This window comes from Lynx rufus, unplaced genomic scaffold, assembly GCF_022079265.1.
Source record: "Lynx rufus isolate CCGP_SWC_20201006 ecotype Redwood Valley unplaced genomic scaffold, mLynRuf1.p SCAF_1, whole genome shotgun sequence".
Lineage (NCBI taxonomy): Eukaryota > Metazoa > Chordata > Mammalia > Carnivora > Felidae > Lynx > Lynx rufus.
Window position 1 is genome coordinate 11364948 of NW_025814823.1, and position 22106 is coordinate 11387053.

Genomic DNA, 22106 nt, shown 5'->3' on the forward strand with positions numbered 1-22106 from the left:
ACATTTATTAGGGAATGCCCTTGGAATCAAAATCTATGGGGAAATGAAGGAAGTAGGCCTGGGCAGAGGAAAAGAGACCTCAGCCAGTCCCACAGGGGCTGCTGCTGGGAATTGGCACAAACTTGGCCTAGGCAGACCTCTTTGGCTGAAGGCAGTTCAGCCCAATATCTCAACCTCCAGTGCTAGTTGGAAGATTGAACGCCTCAGTCCTGAAAGGGGGATCGAGGTGGCAAACCACGGCATCCACGGCGAGATTGGTTACTGATGGTATGACCATACTACGGAATCCTGGGCAGCTGTTAAGTAGACTGAGATAAGCCTCATTCACGGAAAAAGTTAATCTCCAAATAATACACATAGGTAATATAATCACATTTATGTTTAAAATCCTGTGTAATGGGGAGGGGTACTTAGAGGCACATATTTATATGTACACTTAGAAAAGGGTGAGTGGCTCTTACAGTGGGGGAGAGAAAGGAAATGGGCATTTCCACATTTTATTCGATGTACTTAGCAACAGCCAGCACCAACTGGCCAGCTCTATGAGTGAACCATCTTCAGAACAGATCTTCTGGCCATGGGTGTTGCTTGAATCTTAAAAGAAAGTTGTATTGGGATGCCTGGGTGGCTCAGTTGGTTGGGTGTCTGACTTCAGCTGAGGTCACGATCGCATGATTTGCGGCTTTGATCCCCACTTTGGGCTCTGTGCTAACAGCTCAGAGCCTGGAGCCTGCCTTGGATTCTGTGTCTCTCTCTCTGCCCCTCTCCTGTTCACACTCTCTCTCAAAAATAAATAAACCTTAAAAAATTAAAATTAAATTATATTAAATTAAAGAAAGTTGTATTCACGTGTTAGTAGTGAGATGAAAAATTAAGCTTGAGTAATATCAAAAACAAGAAGTGAAAATATCCTTTTTTCACCCCCAAGCCATCTTCTGCTTTCTGAAGTTTGCCTCAAAATAAATGTCAGTCACTCACTAGCTATGAACTATTCCCTAATTGTTTATCTTATCAAGGGTTTTCTATTCATGATCTCTTTTCCACTATAAGAAAAAACACACAGCAAAAAAAAAAAAAAGTCATCTTTAAAGAGTATTGTATAGCAAGAAAATGAAATGAATTTCAGCTCCATTTTCCCTTTGATTATACTGCTATTTGCCACATAACCTACTCCCTGTGTTTCTGCCTCCACCCCCAGCTCCTGTCCCGTGCATACAATCAATTGCCAAATCCTGATGATTTTATCTCCTTTGTAGTTTTTAGATCTTATCCCCTCCTTTCTGTCTCTATCATAACTGCCCTAATTCAAACGCTCATCAGTTCCCCTTTGGACCATGGTAACAGCTCCCGATATCGACCCCCCTACAAATTCCTTCTCCACGCAAAACTCAGAGTGGTTCTTCAAAATCAGTGTCATTGCCTCACTCCCCTACTGAACATCCTGTAGGATCTCCATAACTTTTAAGATGAAGTTCATAAGCTTCTGAGCCCACCTACCACCCTAGTCCCATCTTCTTTCACTCAGTCTGCTACACAGAGATTCTTTCCTTTACAGAAGGGATCTTCCCATTTCATTCTCGTAATCTTTCAAAATGCAGTTGTCTCTGCCTAGAACACTCCCCCATATGACCCCTTCCATAGCCTGGCTAATGTCTCCTGGTTCTTCAGAGCTCAGTTTACTTGTTTCCTCCGTAGAAAAGCCTTCCCTAACACCAAGTCTGGTGTAGATATCCCTCATCAGGATTGTCTAGCATGCTGTGGCTACTCCCATCATAACTAGATGGTATAGATTATCTCCCCAACTAAACACCAAGTCTCCCTTAAAGGAACAGACCAGCCTTACTAACTTAGTATCGCTAGTGCTGTGCAATTGTTCCTGGTATATGTTGGGTGTTTACCACATTTAAATGGATTGAATGAAAATGTTAAATCAGTGAGCTACTGAGAAATGTAGAGATATCTTCTGTTCTTTCCATTCTTATTTGGTTATCATTAAAATCTATTTACGTGAGATACATTTTTGTGTGTTCATTTATCTGGGTGCAACAATATTGAATTTTAAACAAAAATAGAGCTATTTCCCTTTTTCTAATAAACAGCAAAAGAATGAGGGGCAGAGGAAATGCCCAAATGGGCATGAAAGTGTCATTAGTAAGTGTGACTGAGGTCAGTTGTCACCTAGAATCATGATTATGTTATCATGAATCAATGTTATCATGATTGTTAACCAGCCTGTCGTGTAAACTATGCTGATTGGTTTTTGGTTTTTGTTTTAGGAACTATCCCTTCGACATAGTGACATTGTTAAACCTTGTTCTATTCAAGGCCTCTGACACCAACAGAGAGATTTATGAAATCTCCATGCAGCTCATGCAGGCACGTATCACTTACTTATGTACAAACTTCCATCCTTGAGCACAAAAAAATAGAAAGGGTAGTTGATAACCGGATTGCTGCTTATTCCTGTGTATCACTGGCGGATATGAAAGGTAGAAAACAATTATATAATCTTCTGTGAACACAGGAACTAACTGATGCTTTACCTTTAATACTATATTAAAATATGCATTCATTTGTTTTGTTACTATGAAACTTGATTAAATATAAATACTCCTGAGACAGCCAGCCAATGTTTTTTCATACCGTGTCTTACTTTCCTACCTCTCTGTAGATCCTTGAAGCAAAGCTCTTTGTATACTCAAAGAAAGTCGCTGAACAGAGACCCGGAAGTATTCTCTATGGAACGCACGGCCCATTGCCACCCCTCTACAGTGTGTCACTAGCCCTCTTGTCATGTGAACTGGCCAGGATGTACCCCGAGCTCACCCTCCCACTCTTCTCAGGTACCATGCAATGACCTGTGTGATCATTTCTGCACAAAGTAATCTTCCCTTTATTTTATTTTTTATACAAGAGAACAAACCTACGCTTTTGCTCACTTACTTTTCAATAAGTTTAAATCCTTGAGGGGAACAGCATCACATGGATTCTGTGTCCAGTGGTCTTAGCAGGAAGGCTGCTTCGGAATTTGGCATGAACCATGCTGCTCTTTCCATGAGCAAGAGTTACCTTTCCCCAGATTATCCTGGGCTTGTTCGGTTTGCCACTAGGAGTCGCTGTGTTGTTCCTTGCTTTGTATGCATACGAGTATCTCTTGCCTAGATAGAATTCAGTTACAACTCAAGCATAAACACCTTAAATTTAAGAAGAGTTGTGTGTTTCCTCTGGTTCCGGTGACCCCTAGTATTACCAGAAAGGATGGCCTTGGGCCACCGCCTTCCAGACACTTTTGTTATTTTAGGAGACCTGTTCCCAGTGGGTTCTAAGATGGCAGAAAGGGAAGGGCAAGGCCATAATCTTCCATTCCTGTCCCAGCATCCCCTGCATGAGGTCCTCAACAGTGCAATCCACCTGCTACATAAAACCAAATATGCTTAGCATTCCTCCACTCAAACGTCTCTCCCTAGCTGCCCTAAAAATAGCTGCCGATGATAACAGCTTCCATCTGTTGGGTTGTTAATATATGGCATGCTCTATACTAAGCACTTTACGTACACTTCCGTTATCATTTGATTTCTACAACCCCACGAGTACCGGTTAGAAAGGGGCTCTGGGCTTGGCAGCCGGGGTTCATCCCTGATCCTGCCATTCACTGGTTGTTTGACCTTGGGCAAGTCACAGAACCTCTAAATTCTGTTTCCTTATCTGCAGTAATAACTACCTGAGAGGGTGCAACGATTGAAATAAGCTGATAAAAGCCAAGCAATTAGCTTCATCCTGGTGTGGAATTACCACCACCACCCCTACCACCATAATCATCCTTCTTATTTTACGGACGAGATGCTGAGGCTTAGAGACGTTAAATAACAGGAATGCCTTCACTTATTAAAACAAAAAAAAAAAAACAAAAAAAAACTCCTCTTCCAAACTTCCTTGCTTTCCATCTTTTCATCCAGGAACCTTCTGCTTCCATTTCACTTGATCCTTTACATCGCAGGCCATTTTGTAAATCCTTGATTTTGTGCATGCTGTTCCCTTTGCTGGAAATGGCCCTTCTCTCCCTCTCCCTAACTCCAGTCTTCCTTAAGACCTAATTGAAAATCTGCTTCTACCGTGAGAACCTCTCCATCCATCTGCAGCAGAGTTAGTCACATCCTTGCCTCGTGCCTGCAACAGTGGAGGGACTCCAGAAAAGCCTTCTTGATGAACTAGTTCTCTTCTTGGAAAACTAAAATTTAATTTTATTCATGTCAACCAAGATTCGAGTGCTAGCTATATGCCAGACACTGTGTTTGGGTCATAGGAACACAGATGTAAATAAAAGAGTCTCTCTTCCATCAGTGGGTCATAGTCTAATAATAAAGAAAGATGTGTAATCATATGGTTAGTGGGATACAGGGCAGCAAGCGCAATTAAAAAAAAAAAAGCACATTCTGTGTATGAGATGGAAGATAAGGGGATAATCGATTATTGGACCAGGAGTATCAGGCAAGACTTCCCAGAGAAGTTGGTGTCTCAGCTGCAGTTGGAAAGAGGAGTAGAAATTTGCAAAGCAAACAAGTAGTTGACATTACAGTTGGCAAGTAGATGGGTATTACAGACTGAGAAAATAGCACATGCATTGACCTAGAGGTTTAAAATAACATGCTGTATTTGAGAAATTATATGTTGGTCGGTTTGGCTAACATAACAGGCAAGGACAGGGGAAGTTATAGATGGTCATGGACAGACAGAGAGGTAGAAGTCAAATCTTGGAAGGCTTTGTATTGCACCCTAAGGAGTTTGTAGGCCACTTATCTCTAGGTGTTCCTTGAAACCCTCAGAGCCCTGGGAATAGGAAGGGCATCCAAGCAAGCTGCTGGGGTTCTGGAAGCCGCTGATCAGCTTAAAACAAGAAGGGAGGAGGACAAGATCAGAATGCATTTTAGAAAGACCAGCTGCAGTGTGGAGAGTGGATAAAAGAACATCCAGTCTAAAGAAAGAAGATCAGCTGAGGAAAAATGACAGTGGTCCACACAGGAAATTACGGAGGCCTGCACTAAGTCCAGTGAGAGTGGAAAGGGGAGCCCAGAGTCAAGAGCTACCAGGCAGGGTAGACAGAGGGCAATCCTTGGGATGGTATCTGGGAGGTAGGGGTTGAGGACCCTACCTTGAGAGCCAATCCAAGGAAAAGGAGAGGTAAGGCAAGGCAGAGATCATGAGCTCAGCCAGGGATATCGAGTGTAGGTATCTGTCAGACATTCCTGTGCAGAGACAGACTGGTGTGAAGGGAGGGCCCCTGCTAGTGACTCATTGAGGAATAGAAGGGGTAGACCCAAGAGAGCAGATGTGACCATGAGTGGAGAGAGCACAGAGGGGAAGAACGCACCCAGACACCCAGCTTCTAAGGTCTGGGCCCAGAAAGAGTGAGGGAACAGACGGGGATAGGGGCCCATTCAGAGAGGAAGGAGAACACCTAGAAAGTGAACTTCATGGAAACCTAGAGAAGAACAGATTTCAGAGGTGAGCAGTCCACAGCCTTGACTGGAGCTCCCAGGAGGTAAGATCTAAACATTACCCTCTGGACCTCACAGTTCACGATTCACAATTATTGGTAACTGTCAATCGTTTCCATGGAGAAGTAGCAGCAGAAGCCAGGTCTCAGTGGCTTGGCTGGGAAAGAAGGAAAGAACGAGAGGATGGAGCAGATGCAGGGCCTGAGGGGGAGCAGGACTGGAGCTTTATTGGCTGAGAGGAAGAAGCTGGTAACAGGGTGGACAAATCAGGGGAGAGGAAGTAAAAGTACTGCAAGTTTAAGAACAAAGAAGCTCGTACAATGAGTTGCAAGCAGGTTCAATCTAACTTGTCAAGAACTAACCTTTCGGCTATTTTGATTTATGAGGAATAGCTTTTTTTTTTTTAATAACGTGGAAAAATAAGGAGGTTACAGAGATTTCTAGCTCTCACTTTTACTGTTTTTACTACTGAAAACCCTGTGGTGAGATTTTTATTGCCTGTAATTTCAGATGAGTTAATTCCTTGTAAGTAGCCAGGCAAGTTGCTCAGGGCCCTCCCAAAGAAGCCAGAAAATGTACGTAGCAGCCCGCTAACATCCTCTCACATTTTTTAAGTTTGTTTCTGGAGGGGTGAATGGGAGTTGTTTCCATGTCTGTGGCATTTTTTCATCCTCTTTTCCCTTTAGAAAGATCTCTACAGTCCTGGCCCTGATCTAGGTGTGTGGGATACTTAAGACAGACTCCCCCCCCCCCACACCCCCATCTGACCTTATGTCTGACAGACAAGATGCAATAAACATCATAAATAAGCAAATTATGTGATGTGTTAGAAGCTAATCATGGCTACAAAAAAGACAATAGGTTTCTTTACAACTGTTAAAAGACGACAAGTATTCTTAATGGCAGTTGTCCCTCCCACTGGAAGGATTTATTCCTCTCCAAAATCTCAGTCCTTTCTAGTCAAGTTAAAATACAATAAAACCTTGGTTTGCGGGCATAAATCATTCCAGAAACATGCTTATAATCCAAAGCACTTGTATATCAAAGCGAATTAGGAGAACCATCGGCTCAGTTGTGATCATGTGCCATTCGGCATCATGTATGACTCATATTGCAAGACGTCGCTCATTTATTGAGTTAAAATTTATTAGAAATGTTTGCTTGTCTTGCAGAACACTCACAGAGCAAGTTACTCGCAATCCAAGGTCTTACCTGTAGTTTTTTTGCCATGCAAGTGAATCTTTGTAGCCAGAAGTCCTTTTTCTCTGCTGAACCCCTATAGCACTCGTTTGTTCCTTTCTGTGTCATTTGTCACTTTCTACCTTGCTCCAGAGCCACCTGTCTCAGAGCCTCCTCTTCAGGGACAGGAACTGAATCTTGAATCCTTGCTGGCTCCATAGTGCCTAGCACAGTGGCTTGACCTAGAAAAGGCCCAGTATGTTGAATAGATAAATATTCCAGTTTTCTAAGGATCTGACTATGTGTCAGACAAGTTCATGATATCAGTTGTCACATCCGTAAAGTTTCGAAATTAAGTAAGTTTTGAAATTTTAAGCAATGTAAAACATAACTGTTCACCCTGATTATTGCGGCACAGCATTAAATATATTCATAGTGTTCACAATCGAAAAATTACAATTTTTGGAAAAAGGGCCAAATCAATTAAAGCTACCGTCTCAGGGATCTAGTGGATTATCTTGGTTTAATTCCTGGCATCTGTGTTGTTCTATTGTTTAGCGGCCAAAAACTCTCCAAATGAGATTACGTGCCACACTGGATAATAACAAGTGCATCAGACCATGCTCGCAAATTTCCCTTAGGATCAAACCGTTTCTTCTCTAGATGTTAGAAATAAAAGATGGCAAGCAGCTTGCAGCAGATAGGTAATGCTGTGCTTTTATTTCCGGAGAAAGCTTATTCAGGTCATAAAATTAAATGCTACTGGCGGTGAAACAGTGCAAAATGCTCTCAGAGAAAATAGTGCTGAAATCACTGGACTGGATGCACCATTTTACCATTTTGAATCATTTATTTCATAAAATGAAGTGCGACATTGAGCACAAGCTTCCACACGGTTGGCAGTTTTCAAGTAGATGCCACAAACGTGAGTCCACGCACTGGCTTCGTTCTCACTTTTACAGCTGAGAGTTCATAGAAGACACCTGGTAAAATATTGGTATAGTGGAAAGACAGTAATTGTTATAAGAATCCTAGCCACGGTTTATTAAGAGCCTCCTAGATGACCAGCACTGTGTTGAGCATATACTATACCTTATATCTTTTAATATATAAAAGACCATGGGATTGGATCCAAACCACCTATGTGGTCCCATTGTATAGATGAGGAAGCTGAGGAACAGAGAGGTTAAATAACTAACACAGAATTTCATGCAGCTGGTAATGTGGAGCCGCTGAGACCTCATCACGTGTCCTTCTGATTCCGAGCCCCTTGTTTTGTGCGCTCTGATACACGTCGTCCGTAGCAGTGGGTGTGAAGTCATGAGGCCTTCCACCCCAGTCCACTTTGACCAAGCCCAGGCCTTCCCCCCTGTGCGCTCCCACGAGCCTCCGCAGAGCACCAGGGGCGAGAGCCTTGAGGGCGAGCCTCAGTTGTAAGATCTTGCGGCCTGGAGGAGCTGCTGTACACGTGAAAATGCTTTGTAAACTGAAGTCACCGTCCGATCTGTCGGTTGGTGTTAAGATCTGTATTTATTTTGATGAGATAACATGTGGCCTTTGGTCACTGCCACTCTCTCCAGAGGTGAGCCAGCGATTTCCCACGACACACCCAAACGGGCGTCAGATCATGCTCACCTACCTGCTGCCCTGGCTGCACAACATCGAGCTGGTGGACAGCAGGCTCCTCCTCCCGGGATCAAGCCCCAGCAGCCCAGACGACGACATCAAGGACCGGGAAGGAGAAGTGCCCGCTTCACACGGGCTGAGAGGGAGTGGCTGGGGCTCCCCGGAAGCTACGTCACTGGTCCTGAATAACCTCATGTACATGACGGCCAAGGTAAACTCAGAGGAAACGGGCCTCAGTAACACGGCTCTGTCATCCAGGAAAACCCGCGGGTTAATCAAGCCCTGTGCTCCCAACTCGGGGCAAGTGGCACTTATTGTGAAAAGTCACACAAATAGGGCATGGACGGGGGTGAAGGTGCTTCATGTCACTGGACTGTATGCTTAAAAACGTACGTGATGTGCATTTTCCCACAATTTTTAAAAGTAATAATATAAATACAAATGATAATGCTAACATACTAGAAATCATGAGAACAAGTATGTGCATTATAAATGGCTGGAAAATGGCATCTTGCTGAGGAGTGGCCACGTCTCCCCCTCCTTAGGATTTCGAGATGGCCATGACCCTTGTAACAACTTTTCCTCAAACATTCTGCCTCCTGACATATTTTTCCCCCACGTCTCCTGGGCCGGTTTTTATCTTGTTTGTTCTAGTATGGAGACGAAGTTCCTGGACCAGAAATGGAAAATGCTTGGAATGCTTTAGCCAACAACGAGAAATGGACCAACAACCTGAGGATCACCCTGCAGTTCCTGATCAGCCTGTGTGGCGTGAGCAGTGACACGCTTCTCTTGCCCTACGTAAGTGTCCCTCACCCTTGGAGTCATTGCTCCTGTCCGTTGTATTTGCAACTGCCAGTGGGACCGTGCTCTTTGCACCGAGTAAAATGGGAAGGTCAACTTCTGTCAGTCATGCTAATCTCCTAGGAGCTCATCTAGGTATTACATAAAAGTTTCCTTCTGTCCCCCGAGAAGCAGGCGACAGTCAGTGTCTCAGTGACCCCTCTGTTGTCCTCTTTCTAAGCCTTTGGACACAGAGATGTATGAATTAAGCGGTGGTTATTTTCCTAACAGTTACTAAAAGCTACCTTCTATAAAAATTAGACCCACCACATAAGAGAAACTCAGTAAAGCATCATGTTATTACTCATAAAGATGTTTTGTGTGTACATCTTGATGCTTTTACATCTTGAGTTTCCAGGTGTTTCTCTTCAAATGTAGGTGGGAGGAGAGAAATAGGCAGAGAGAAATCTTCCGGAGATATGTAATATTTAGTGTTTGTATTTAAAGATGATACGGTCAATAAAAGGACAGCATTTTTAAAAATTTTTTTTTAATGTTTTGTTTATTTTTAAGACTGAGAGAGACAGAGCACAAGCAGAGGAGGGGCAGAGAGAGAGGGAGACACAGAATCCAAAGCAGGCTCCAGGCTCTGAGCTGTCAGCGCAGAGCCCGACACGGGGCTCGAACTTATGAACCGTGAGATCATGACCTGAGCCGAAGTTGGACACTTAACCAACCGAGCCACCCAGGGGCCCCAAAACAACAGCATTTTTATTTTTATTTATTTATTTTTTTTTTAATTTTTTTTTTCAACGTTTATTTATTTTTGGGACAGAGAGAGACAGAGCATGAACGGGGGAGGGGCAGAGAGAGAGGGAGACACAGAATCGGAAACAGGCTCCAGGCTCTGAGCCATCAGCCCAGAGCCTGACGCGGGGCTCGAACTCACGTACCGCGAGATCGTGACCTGGCTGAAGTCGGACGCTTAACCGACTGCGCCACCCAGGCGCCCCAACAACAGCATTTTTAAAACCGTAACTCAACTGGCATTTGTGTGCTGGTTGTTTTTCTGAGAGATTTTCTGGCTGCCCGTTGTTTCGAAGCCACACCAACATCCGGCCTCAGGTTTGACAATGAGGGCTACAATCAGACAGAGCTTTAATCCAGAGTTAGTTTTTAAATTTAAAACCATACCAACAACCAAAACTCATTAGTTTCTAGGGAAGAAGAGAACAGCAAGGGCCTGGACTCCTTGTCTAAACAAAAATCACTAGCCGTTTTTCCCCATGGTTTGTATAAATAAAATGCTTTCTAGATAAGGCTTTAGATGCAAGTTTTCAGTTTAGGGAGAATTCATGTGCCCCAAAAGTAGCTTGTGTAAACTCGGCCATTAGGGAAGGGAAAGTCTTTGACGTGCACTCCTATCAGACATGCATGTAAAGGGAGGCGAATTTTTTTTTTCTTTTTTCTTTTTTTTTTTTTAATTTTTTTTTTCAACGTTTATTTATTTTTGGGACAGAGAGAGACAGAGCATGAACGGGGGAGGGGCAGAGAGAGAGGGAGACACAGAATCGGAAACAGGCTCCAGGCTCTGAGCCATCAGCCCAGAGCCTGACGCGGGGCTCGAACTCACGGACCGCGAGATCGTGACCTGGCTGAAGTCGGACGCTTAACCGACTGCGCCACCCAGGCGCCCCTAGGAGGCGAATTTTAATGCAGACACTCCGATTCATGCTGGGAGACCATGAAGTTGAGCTCTCAGCATGGTAGCTCTGGGGATGATGCATTCATGGAAGGGAACAGCTTACAGTCTAGCATTCTTGCGGGCGAGGCTCTGGAAAACATCCCGTGTCCCATGTTTCTTCTCAGATCAAAAAGGTGGCAATATACTTGTGCCGTAACAACACCATTCAAACCATGGAAGAGCTTCTCTTTGAGCTGCAACAGACGGAGCCCGTGAATCCCATCGTCCAGCACTGTGACAACCCGCCGTTCTACCGCTTTGCGGCCAGCAGCAAGGCCTCTGCGGCAGCCTCTGGTAGGGGAAGGGCAGCTGGGTGGACATCTTGTCTTGGATCCCTGGATTTTCCTTTACCCGGAACACTGAATGGAAAGGAGAGAGAGAGAGAGAGTGTGTGTGTGTGTGTGTGTGTGTGTGTGTGTGTATTGCTTTTTCTTATTCCTGTTTAAACTTTCGTTTAAGAGATGGCTTAAGAGGGGCGCCTGGGTGGCGCAGTCGGTTAAGCATCCGACTTCAGCCAGGTCACGATCTCGCGGTCCGTGAGTTCGAGCCCCGCGTCAGGCTCTGGGCTGATGGCTCAGAGCCTGGAGCCTGTTTCCGATTCTTTGTCTCCCTCTCTCTCTGCCCCTCCCCCGTTCATGCTCTGTCTCTCTCTGTCCCAAAAATAAATAAACGTTGAAAAAAAAAAATTTAAAAAAAAAAAAAAAAAAAAAAAAAAGAGATGGCTTAAGAATAGCTGAGACTCCTGGGGTGCCTGGGTGGCTCAGTCGGTTAAGCATCTGACTTCAGCTCAGATCGTGATCTCGTGGTTCCTGAGTTCAAACCCCACGTTGGGCTCTGTGCTGACAGCTCAGAGCCTGGAGCCTGCTTCAGATTCTGGGTCTCCCTCTCTCTCTGCCCTCTCATGCTCTGTCCCCCTCTGTCTCTCAAAAATAAATAAATGTTAAAAAAAAAGTTTTTTTTTTTTTAAAGAATAGCTGAGACTCCTAAGAGCATCGTGAGTTTAATGAAATCCATTTGTAAGGATGACCATCAGTCAGGGACTTGGTAAGCCACAGAGCTTTGCACTTCAGACTGATTCCAGGCAGGGCACAGCAGTCCCTTGGGAATCTCATTTCTGGACCTTCCTTCTTATGTCCGTGGAATTTTCTTGGCCAATAACCTCCCAGGATTAGCTAAAATGCTCCCTCAGCAGTATTATCACTTCTAATAAATTGGCTTCTCAGCCTCATTTTATGAAACAGATAACACCCTCCTCAAGTTCCTTGAAGCCGGCTTCCCTTTGATTTTCCTAATATCATAACTGCCTTCAAATTTCTCTAGTCCCTTGGTCTCTTATGCCCTCTGTTTGCCCTGCACCTGCTGCCAGAATGTGTTCTCACCGAGAAGCAGTAGCCCAGGGATCAGAAACTCTAGGTACTTGGACTCGCTTCACTAACGTTAGTTTAATAACTCCCGGCAGCAGAAATGTGAAAGCGGCCAGCAGCAGGGCCAGCCGCTATAAATAAGCTCATTACCTAAGTGGTCAGGAAGAAAGGGTTTCAAGAATGTTGTAGCCTCACTTTATCAGAGAGCTAAGGAATTTGGTTTGACCGTAACAGATGTCCGGGATTCTCCCATTTCAGTGGTGTGGGCTTGGAAGGTTGTTTAGAATGTCTGAGATTGTACAGAAGATGTAAGGAATCTTTCAAACATGAGATTTTATAGGAGATCCTGCACTGTAATTACTTGAGACCTGGGCTCAACCCTCCCCCCCTACATTTCTTTTCCCCTAAGTGTCTTGCTTCTAATCCTACCTGCAGGAACCACCTCCAGCAGCAACACAGTGGTGGCCGGCCAGGACAGTTTCCCAGATGCCGAGGAGAGCAAGATACTGAAAGAATCGGATGAGAGGTTGGTGCACAAATTTGGCTTAAGGTTGTATAACTTTCAGCAACAGTCTATACAAAAGCACCTGTAAGAGTTTGTTGTGTTGCATAAATCACACACACACACACACACACACACAAATTCTTCTTTGCCTTTAGAAACACAAACTGACTCCAATTCTGCTCTGATATCTCTAAAGATAATGCTTTCTCCCTGAGAAAAGCCAGAGAAGACAAAGATTAAGAGGGATGTCATTCTGCTGGCTGAATCCCACTTACCGCAGGGGTTACTGCAAACCACTGGTTGTTCTGCTAGTGGGCACAGACCATCTGGAATTAGAGGGAATTTCCACGTGAAATTTTCAAATCTGATTGGGGAATGATTGCTTAGAGATTGAGCAGTTGCTTAGAGATTGAGGCGAGTCTTATAAAGCATCATCATTTTTATTTCACCTTTACATTGTCACATTTGGCTAGCCAACAACAGCGCCTTTTCCTGCTAGAAGAAGCCTCTATTCCCTTTACATTAACTCTTTAATGGTATCTCTCTTGCCCCTTTACCGTGCCTAGAAGCTACTCATAAATTCATAAAATCTGCATCACTATTTCCTGTGGTTAATTGTGAGGAGCAGAGAAACAAAAAGAAATAAAAAGGACTCAAATTAAAAAATAAAAATTAGGATGATTCTCATGGTGTTGAAAACTCCTCAGCCTGGGCATTTTCTAGTGAAAACTACCAGGGAGCCCTTTCACTTAAGAAATTAGTAACAAGGAAGAGACGCTCACAAATTCAGGTTGGAGATAATTTAATAGATCAGATAATGAAAATAATCCACTTAGCCCGTAATGCTTTCAGATGCTTCATGATGGTCCTCAGGATTTCATCCTGTGCACAAGAATACAGCGGGGGTGGGCGCCTGGGTGGTTCAGTCGGTTGAGCAACTGGCTTCCTCTCAGGTCATGATCTCACGGCCTGTGAGTTCGAGCCCCGGGTCGGGCTCTGTGCTGACAGCTAGGAGCCTGGAGCCAGCTTCAGATTTGTGTCTCCCTCTCCCTCTGCCCGCCCCCCCCCACCCCTGCTCGCACCCTGTCTCTGTTTCTCAAAAAATAAATAAACGTTAAAAAACAATTTTAAAAAAAGAATACAGCAGGGGCTGCAGGTGGAAGACGATGACCTGAGACTGACTGCGTCTGGAGTTCTGAAGGCTCATTTCCATTTCAGGCCTCCTCAGATTCCTCAGTGTGTTCATGACTGGGTTGCTCCACTGCCTTCAGGCAGATGCTTATCCATATGAGCTTTCCTTCAGGCTAAATGCCCAAACCCAGTGGCTCATGACCATAGACCTCATCCTTTACAGATCTCTAATATAAGCCTTTCTTTCTTTCTTTCTTTCTTTCTTTCTTTCTTTCTCAGAAATAAGTTTTTTATGAAAGGTTTTCATACTCCATACATCAGTGACAATACGAGATTATTAATTAACACGTTTTTAATCTATATTTGTCAGTACCTTCTTTGGAAAACTTCCTCATGGTAAATAATCACATTATCTCTCTAAAGAGATTTCTACTTTCTAGTTGGAGTGTAACATTCTTTATCATTTATTGTCTAAACTGAATTTGCCGGCTTAATTTTATTTAGGGTGGAAAGGTGATGCATGTCTATCAACATCTAACTACAGAAGCCCCTTTGGATTCCTGAGTGTCCTGCCCAAGTTTTTAGTGGTGGCCCTTGAAATTAAGCTAGTCATCTCTGTAATATTGAGACCAGGCAACACCTCTAATAGAAGCTTTCTCTTTAGCTCTTGCTTTCCTCCTCCCACACTGTATCTCTGTTGGCCATTAGAAAGCCTGATGTAGTTAGGTACCCACACTTTTTATACGTATTCGTATATATCTACTTTTTTCCTAATGCTGTATCTATTCATGCATAGATTTATTGATCATTTTATATATATTCATATATATGTGATCATACATATATGAATATTTTCTCCCAAAGATCATTCCATGGATCATATAATACTCCACCTGCACTATTTCTCTAATGCATTCTCTCTTTTCCATGAAAATAGACTGTGCCCTCAGCCTAAAATGTCTCATTTCTCTTCTCTCGTCTACTTATTACCTTTCCTTCCTTGTCGACCCTGTCATGATGATTTATAGGTACTTGTACACATGCTTGTCTCAACCACTCGATTTTAATTCTTGGAAAACAGAGACCATATATCTCTTATACACATTGCTATCCTCATTGATTAGACTACTGTGTTGCACATAGTGGGCATTTTTTAATGTTTAGTCGGTATGTGAATGAAAACTGGAGAAATCTCACAGCCCCAAAGATAAGCTGTCCAACTCCATTTAGCCCCTCTTTCTGCCTCCCTCTTCCTAACCCCATTACAGAAGACAATTACTTACCCTTTTCTTTACAGTCCTTGTAGACAAAGAGTCTATAGACATAATTGCTCAGAAATACTGACCAAGGTGCTGTGTTACCCAACCCCTGGGGGTCCTAGTCACCAAAATACATTGTTGGGCTCCAGGGGGCCCCATGGAGTTCTGCAAAGAAACAGGCCTGATGCCATGTTTTTTACAGGTAGATTAGTGGTCCTTTGATGTCTTTCAGAAATACTTAATACTATTATTGTACTAACAAAAAGTTCAGATAGGTTATGGTACCGTTAACGCAAGGGCAATAGAGTAAGAGCCAAGCTAAGAAGAGAGTAAGATAGTTGTGTCAAAAGTCCTCATGAAGGACAAATACTAAAAGCTAATACTAACCTAACCTTGAGTTCTTCAATAGCCAAAGTAAAAAAGAAAAGTACGGTGAATTTTATAACTTGCAGTGTGTAAAAATAAGCAAAAATGATTCATTGGAAGCTACTAACAGAAACTACCCTAAATTCAAAGGAGGATTTTATCATGTAGGTGTTTTTTTTAATCAAACAACAAAGTGAAAATATATTTCTATTAAAATTGCTGTTCATAGCAGTTTGTCAAATACGCAGAACCAAACTCCATAAGTGTTTTCAATGCATCAACCCTTAATAAAAGCTTATTTTTTAAATTTGTACTTCCATGAGGGGCGCCTGGGTGGCTCAGTCGGTTAAGCGTCCAACTTGGGCTCAGGTCATGATCTCGCAGTCCGTGAGTTCCAGGCCCACGTCAGGCTCTGTGCTGACAGCTCAGAGCCTGGAACCTGCATCAGATTCTGTGTCTCCCTCTTTCTCTGCCCCTCCTCTGCTCGTGCTCTCTCTCTCTCTGTCTCTCAAAAATAAATAAACAAAAAAAAATATTTTTAAATGTGCTTTAAGAAAAAAAATTGTAGTTCCATGAAAAGGTTTTTCATAGAGAACCAAAGCAATAAACTTCAAAATGCATAAATTTCTGGCGATCTGTGTTGATACAGGGATAGAGATTAATAATCTACCAAAAATTACCTAAATATTAATTTGAGCTAAATCAGCAGAATAAAAATTTAGAAAAATTTTTTGTCCTTTTAGTTTTTCTCTTATCGGAGCTATATTCATGATATATTTCTTAAGACATGTACCTTTGACATTAAAGGGCCATTTGGTCTACTTAATCCTTCAAATTCCTCTAAAGTCAGGACCCCAAATTATTTTCTTTAAGCCAGAAAAGCAAAGGAAAATAACAGATTTTACCTTAGGAGCCAGTTTTTACTCTTTTTATTTTTTTATTTTTTATTCATTTATTTATTTTTTTTCTTGTCAAACTAACACTTTGCTGCACTATGGTTTTGGTCTCCTCCAGAGTAAGAACAGTCTGGAAGGGGCTTACTGCTCTTGTTCACCTCAGCTTCAAAACATCTGCCTAACTCTCCTTTAGATGTATCTCAAAGGGAAAGAGAAGGATTGTCATCTATTCTATAATTCTTCCTGCCCGGTCCCCCCAGAGCATGATTATAAAACCAACATATACCATATATAGTTCTTGAGCTCTCTGTCCCTTGGAAATCTCCAGATGTGGAATTTTTTCATTACTCTGCTTTTGTTCTTTGCTGAATGAGATCTGGACTCTGCATACACCATTTTTAATGTTGCATTTATCAGCACAAATGTGATTAAAGAACACCCTCAGAAGGTAATAGGCTTGTCACTTTACTCATCTTGTAAGTTCGGTCTGATGTAGACAGACTGAGCAGATGTCCTAGATGTTCTGTTTTATGGATTCACAAAGCAATAGCCCAATAACTATGACAATAATGTTTGAAATACAGAGTTACTGGGGGAAAGATGACTGTCAGAAATCTGCTGCATACATTTAAGAAGTGCATAAAAGCAGAGTCATTACTGTCTGTTACATTACTGTGTTCCGTAAATCTAAATCAATGATGCAACGTTCTGAGGTTATATACCCGGGACAAGGCAGGCATCTAACGGAACATCGAGTACTTTTTCCTAAAGCATGCCTTTTTCTCCATACACTGGAGGATAGCAGTAGCCCTGAATTTCCCAGTGTTCTAGAGGGAAATAAAGCACTGATCTGTGGTCAATTAAGGCAGAACACCCAGTCAGTAATGAAGGAGAACACACCTGCTGTGGTTTGAATTTTCCAGATATTTTTAGACGGACTTAATTCTTTGCTTTGGCAGCATGTATACTAAGTAGATAAAACCTGTTTATGTCATTTTATATAAAATAAATATAGACATAACACTTTATCAACACTTCTCCTCAGCCACACTCTTGCCCCACATTATAGGCCTTTGGATAATAAAAACGCTATTGATTTGAAAGCCTTTGGTGCCCTGAAGAGAGAAGGAATTCTAGAAATTCAAGGCAGAAATATAATAATTAATACCTTGGTGGTTAGATGTCTCATGGCTTGGGAAACATTCTTGCATTATTTCTTTTGATTCCCACAACAATTACAGTGAAATAAAGGGTGAACTATTTATTTTTCCTTTTTGGCAGGTGTGGAAATAGGATCCCTAAGGAGATAAGGGACCTGGCCAAGGCCACAGAGCTAGTGAGGGAGAGATCAGTACTAAAATCACCTGTTCTCCTGCTCAGAGGCAGTATGGCACTAGAAGCATCCTTCTACTGCCGCCTTCCTGTGGTTGACACTTGACAAGTTGTATAACCCTACCCACCCTATTTCCTCACCAGGGACCTTTTCCTGAAAACCTTCACATCATTTTAAGGGATACTGTAAAGCTGACAAAGCCCAAGATTTGTTATGAAACCATTTTTGTATATTTCCAATTCTATCTACATTGACTTAATTAATCAGCAATTACGTATTGACCACCTACCATGTGCCAGGCAACCACGTGAACAAGAGGTTCCTATTACTCAGTGCCGTTGCTATTTTCTTTCTAACCAAATGCTATCTCCTAGTTCAATTCAGATATTAGCCTGAAAATATTGATCTCATCGAGACTTGAACCTGTGCTCCTGAGCAAGAGTGACTACTGGCCCTCTCGAGAAAAACAGAATGTTAGGGGTACAATTTTTCCAGGATTTCTTTAGGAAAAGCATCATTGGAACTTGCTGCCAAAAACTCAACCACTAAATAATAGTATGTGTTTATGCGTAACAGCACATACACGCACGTGTCAGTATTTCTGATGGTTGTTCTTGTATCTGAAGGTTTAGTAACGTCATCAGAGCCCACACCCGCCTAGAGTCAAGATACAGCAACAGCTCTGGAGGATCATATGATGAAGATAAAAGTAAGTACCAGCAGGATGTGGGGTTTCAGATGGAATGCAGGTATTTGGAGAGTAGAAAATGAGTGTTTTGATTATTCTTGTTCTAATGACTAAAAAGGGACCCATAAATATTAAGTAACCATGTGATCCGACTGTGCAGGTAAGCATAGAGTCAGCATCTTAAAGTAAAAACAAACTCCACAGTGGGCAACTCAAAATCAGAAAACCTCAAACTACAGCCCAAATCTGTACTTTTATATTCCTGGCGTTTTTTCCTTGGTGATGCATCTGGGGAAAGGCTAGTAAGAAACTGTCCATTTGAGAACAAATGTCGCAGCTCAATTTTTCAACCTATCTTAGAGCATTGGACCTTTAAGCTCTGTGCGTCAGCTCACCCTGGGGAGGATCGGTTTTCACCGTGAGTCTCTCAATGGCATAGTCTCAGTAGCCAAGTGAAAATTACTAACCTGGGAGATATAATTGTCACAGGAATTTCTTCGTACCCTGAGAAGGTGGGAAAACCAAAAAGGTCAATGCATTCATTTATTTTGTTTAAGCCCTGAACAGCTTCTGTGGGTACGGAGCAGGTAAAGGGTATCATTTGGTCACAAGTTACAGAAATTCTGGAACCAAAGAACACTTCCTGTGACATTTCAGTATGGTGAGGGAATCAGTAAACTGTCTGATGGGATTTATTTGTCTGTTTTGGTGGAAATTGTAAGTGTGATGGTATTTCATGAATTACGTTCATTTTTTAAGTCACTTCATAGGACCTTTGTAGCTGTTGTTTTGATTTGTTTTGTTTCTATGGAAAATGTGCCAACTGGGTAAGAGCTAAGTCATTCCAATGACAGAATAGTTCAACTGTCCTTACTCTGCTTCTTAATGCACGGACAGGCAATTCTCCAGCATTGAAAATACCAATGGAAGGGATGTCTAAAATCCATATATAGTTACCATCCTCTAACTTAGGTTAAGTTTCAGCTATGTCCCTATAAAACTGCTTATTGAGGTAAGATAAAGCTGTTTGTATTTTCCCCTCTTCCTGTGTCCCATCAGGGGACTGTACCGTCCAAACACTGGATATTTGCATCTCCCAAGCACCGACCGTCAGTTTTAGATGGGCCTAGATTTTACAGAGGAGGAGAGTAGTAGTTGAGAAATGGAGAGTTGTTGGTACAAGAAAAGTCTGGTTGCTGTGAGATATTTCAAATTTGAGGACAAAAAAATTGCATCATAAAAAGGTGAAGCAGTCAAATCCTGACCCCCCTCCCTCAGAATGTGCCAAGCCTAACAAAACATAACACTCCATGACTGTGGATTTATGTTGCTCAATTTTTGGTCCATTAGTAAGACCCAACAGTCGCTTTCTGAGGCGAATCCTGACCTTGCCCCCAGAAACTCTCTTCCCTGACATCCCAGAAGTGGGCGGTGTCCAAGCACCTGCCCTTGTGGGGAGCCTCAGTCTTCAGAGTAGAAAGACACCCCCTCCACCCACTCTGCTAACCGGTTCGTCAGGAATATTACTCTTTGGCAGTTGATTCCTTTAAAGTGTGCCTCTTTGCTCTGGCTCCTGGACATAGAATTTGATAGAATCACTATAATAAAGAAAGAATTATTTTGAAAATACATAAATAGCGAATTTCAGAGGATAATTATAATAATAATTATGTCATTATATAAACTCAGACCACTGGCTTTAGGGACAAAAATAAAAAGTAATGGAAGTATTTGTGAAGGGAAAAACAAAACCATTGTGAATAGTTGTAAAGGGTTAAAAAGAAGTCTAATGTTATCGTTATGGCATCTACTTCACCTAGAAATGTTTTTTTATAGATTTGTTTTGCCTACATAAACAGCATTTTAATGGGAAAATTTTGGCACAGAATTTGAATTCATTTGAGTCATGTGTCAATAATATGCTTTACATGATTACGGTTATTGACCAAAGAAGTTCCAATTCATGGCATGTTGTTACAGAACTGAGAGCTTATATTTTAAATTACTCATTATGAGAGAAAATGAAATGAAGTTACTCAAACATATCCTCCCTTATCACAGAAAGCCCAGAACATATTAAGGTCCTTTTCCAAGTGTTTAAGGAATAGACCTTGACTCTGGCTGTCTGGAGGGTAGCACCACATCTAATAGGGGACAAATACCCTTAGGACTTTGGTAACTGGGTTCTCCCTGATGTATTTTTGGTTCTAGCTACACAATTAGGGATATAGCCTATGCTACAAGAAAAACAAAGATTGGTAGGCTCAATTCGAAAACCTTATGGCCAGCCATCTGGTATATGTTAAGGGTGATTATTTTCTCCCTGAATTCCTGGAAGGATTAGTAGAGATAGGAAGGGTAAGGAGAAATCAGGTGAGACCTAGTGGCCTGAGGCTTCATAATCTGGGTTTACCCAGATGGAAAGACCATGTGCAGCCTCTTAAAAGTATTTTCTATTAAAAACAAAAACAAAAACAGACAAACTATACTACCTTGAGTAAAATGGACCAGAAAACTGATTTAGACCTAGATCTATGAAGATCTTCCTATTAATATTATGTAAGCTGTTTTAGAGCTACTTAAAATACCTGGATAATTTTCCAAGGCCATATGTTAGTGTATGTGTCTCCATAATAAGGCTACAATCTAGTTAGGCTGGATAGCAGCTGAGTCCTAGTGGTTTAGACCTGACTGTAGAAAACCAGTTTCAGGCCAACTTACTCCTAATCCAACCACCAAAAATCCAACACATTTTTGCTGATGGGCTGTGTACCTGAGAACATCATTGAAACAAAGAAAATTATATACTTTCCTAACAGAAATATCACGTTTCTTTTTTCCTAATTCTTTGGTGGTCTCCCCATTTTTGTTCTCCTTTTAAGTTTCATTATAGAGTAGCTGATTACTTAGGAGTACATTTTGCAACCAGCTTATCCTGGATGGTTATTCAAGATGTTAATTTGCTGAAAGTGAAACATCCTGTAGGTAGTTTACCCGGAGGTCTGAGATGAGATGAGGAACTGTCACACCCGCTTTACATTTTTTTCTGGACTAAAACTGTTGTGGCCTAGCTTCGTGGCATAGAATTTATAGGGTTCCAGTTGCTCGATTTTTGGTGCGTTAGTAAGACCCAACGATCGCTTTCTGAGGCGAATCCTGGCCTTGCCCTGGAAACTCCCTTCCCTGCCATCCCAGAAGGGGGCTGTGTCCGAGCACCTGCCCTTGTGGGGAGCCTCAGTCTTCACAGTAGGAAGACACCCCGTCCATCCGCTCTGCTAACTGGTAAGCCCAGCCTTCTACAGGGGACCAGCAGCCTCGAATCTGTGACCTCTCACTGCCTTTCAAGAGTGCAGCCAAGAAAAACTTTATTTGGGAGAAATTGCCTAAAGCTGATCTAATACATCGTTCTTCTTGGATACACCACAACTCTCCAGATTGAGCCAGCATGTCTGAAGCCATGTACCTGGCTCATATCACGTGACCCCGAGAGGAAATGTCGTCTTTGAATGCCACCCGCCTCTATGGAGAGCATTATAAAAAAAGAGCGCCATCATGAGTCTGGCTAGAGGCTTATCAATTTTGTTGACCTCCTAGAAGAACTGGCTCTTGGTTTTGTTGATATGTTCTATTATTGGTTTGTTTTGGTTTTTAGTTGCTGTATCATTTATTTCTGCTCTCATTTTTATTATTTCCTTCATTCTGCTGGATTTGTGTTTTGTTCGTTCTTTTTCTAGCTC

General features: G+C 42.3%; 1 protein-coding gene across 3 annotated transcripts in view; it reads left to right on the plus strand.

The window, feature by feature from the left end:
* Positions 1 to 22106, plus strand: part of FRY (FRY microtubule binding protein) — a 263906-nt gene that overhangs the window by 169967 nt on the left and 71833 nt on the right. For all 3 annotated transcript variants that reach the window (XM_047078564.1, XM_047078572.1, XM_047078581.1), the window contains exons 30-36: positions 2277 to 2376; positions 2672 to 2843; positions 8255 to 8511; positions 8955 to 9101; positions 10953 to 11121; positions 12627 to 12717; positions 18308 to 18390. In XM_047078564.1, the coding sequence (XP_046934520.1) occupies positions 2277 to 2376; positions 2672 to 2843; positions 8255 to 8511; positions 8955 to 9101; positions 10953 to 11121; positions 12627 to 12717; positions 18308 to 18390 (1019 nt within the window). The remainder of the gene's footprint in view (positions 1 to 2276; positions 2377 to 2671; positions 2844 to 8254; positions 8512 to 8954; positions 9102 to 10952; positions 11122 to 12626; positions 12718 to 18307; positions 18391 to 22106) is intronic.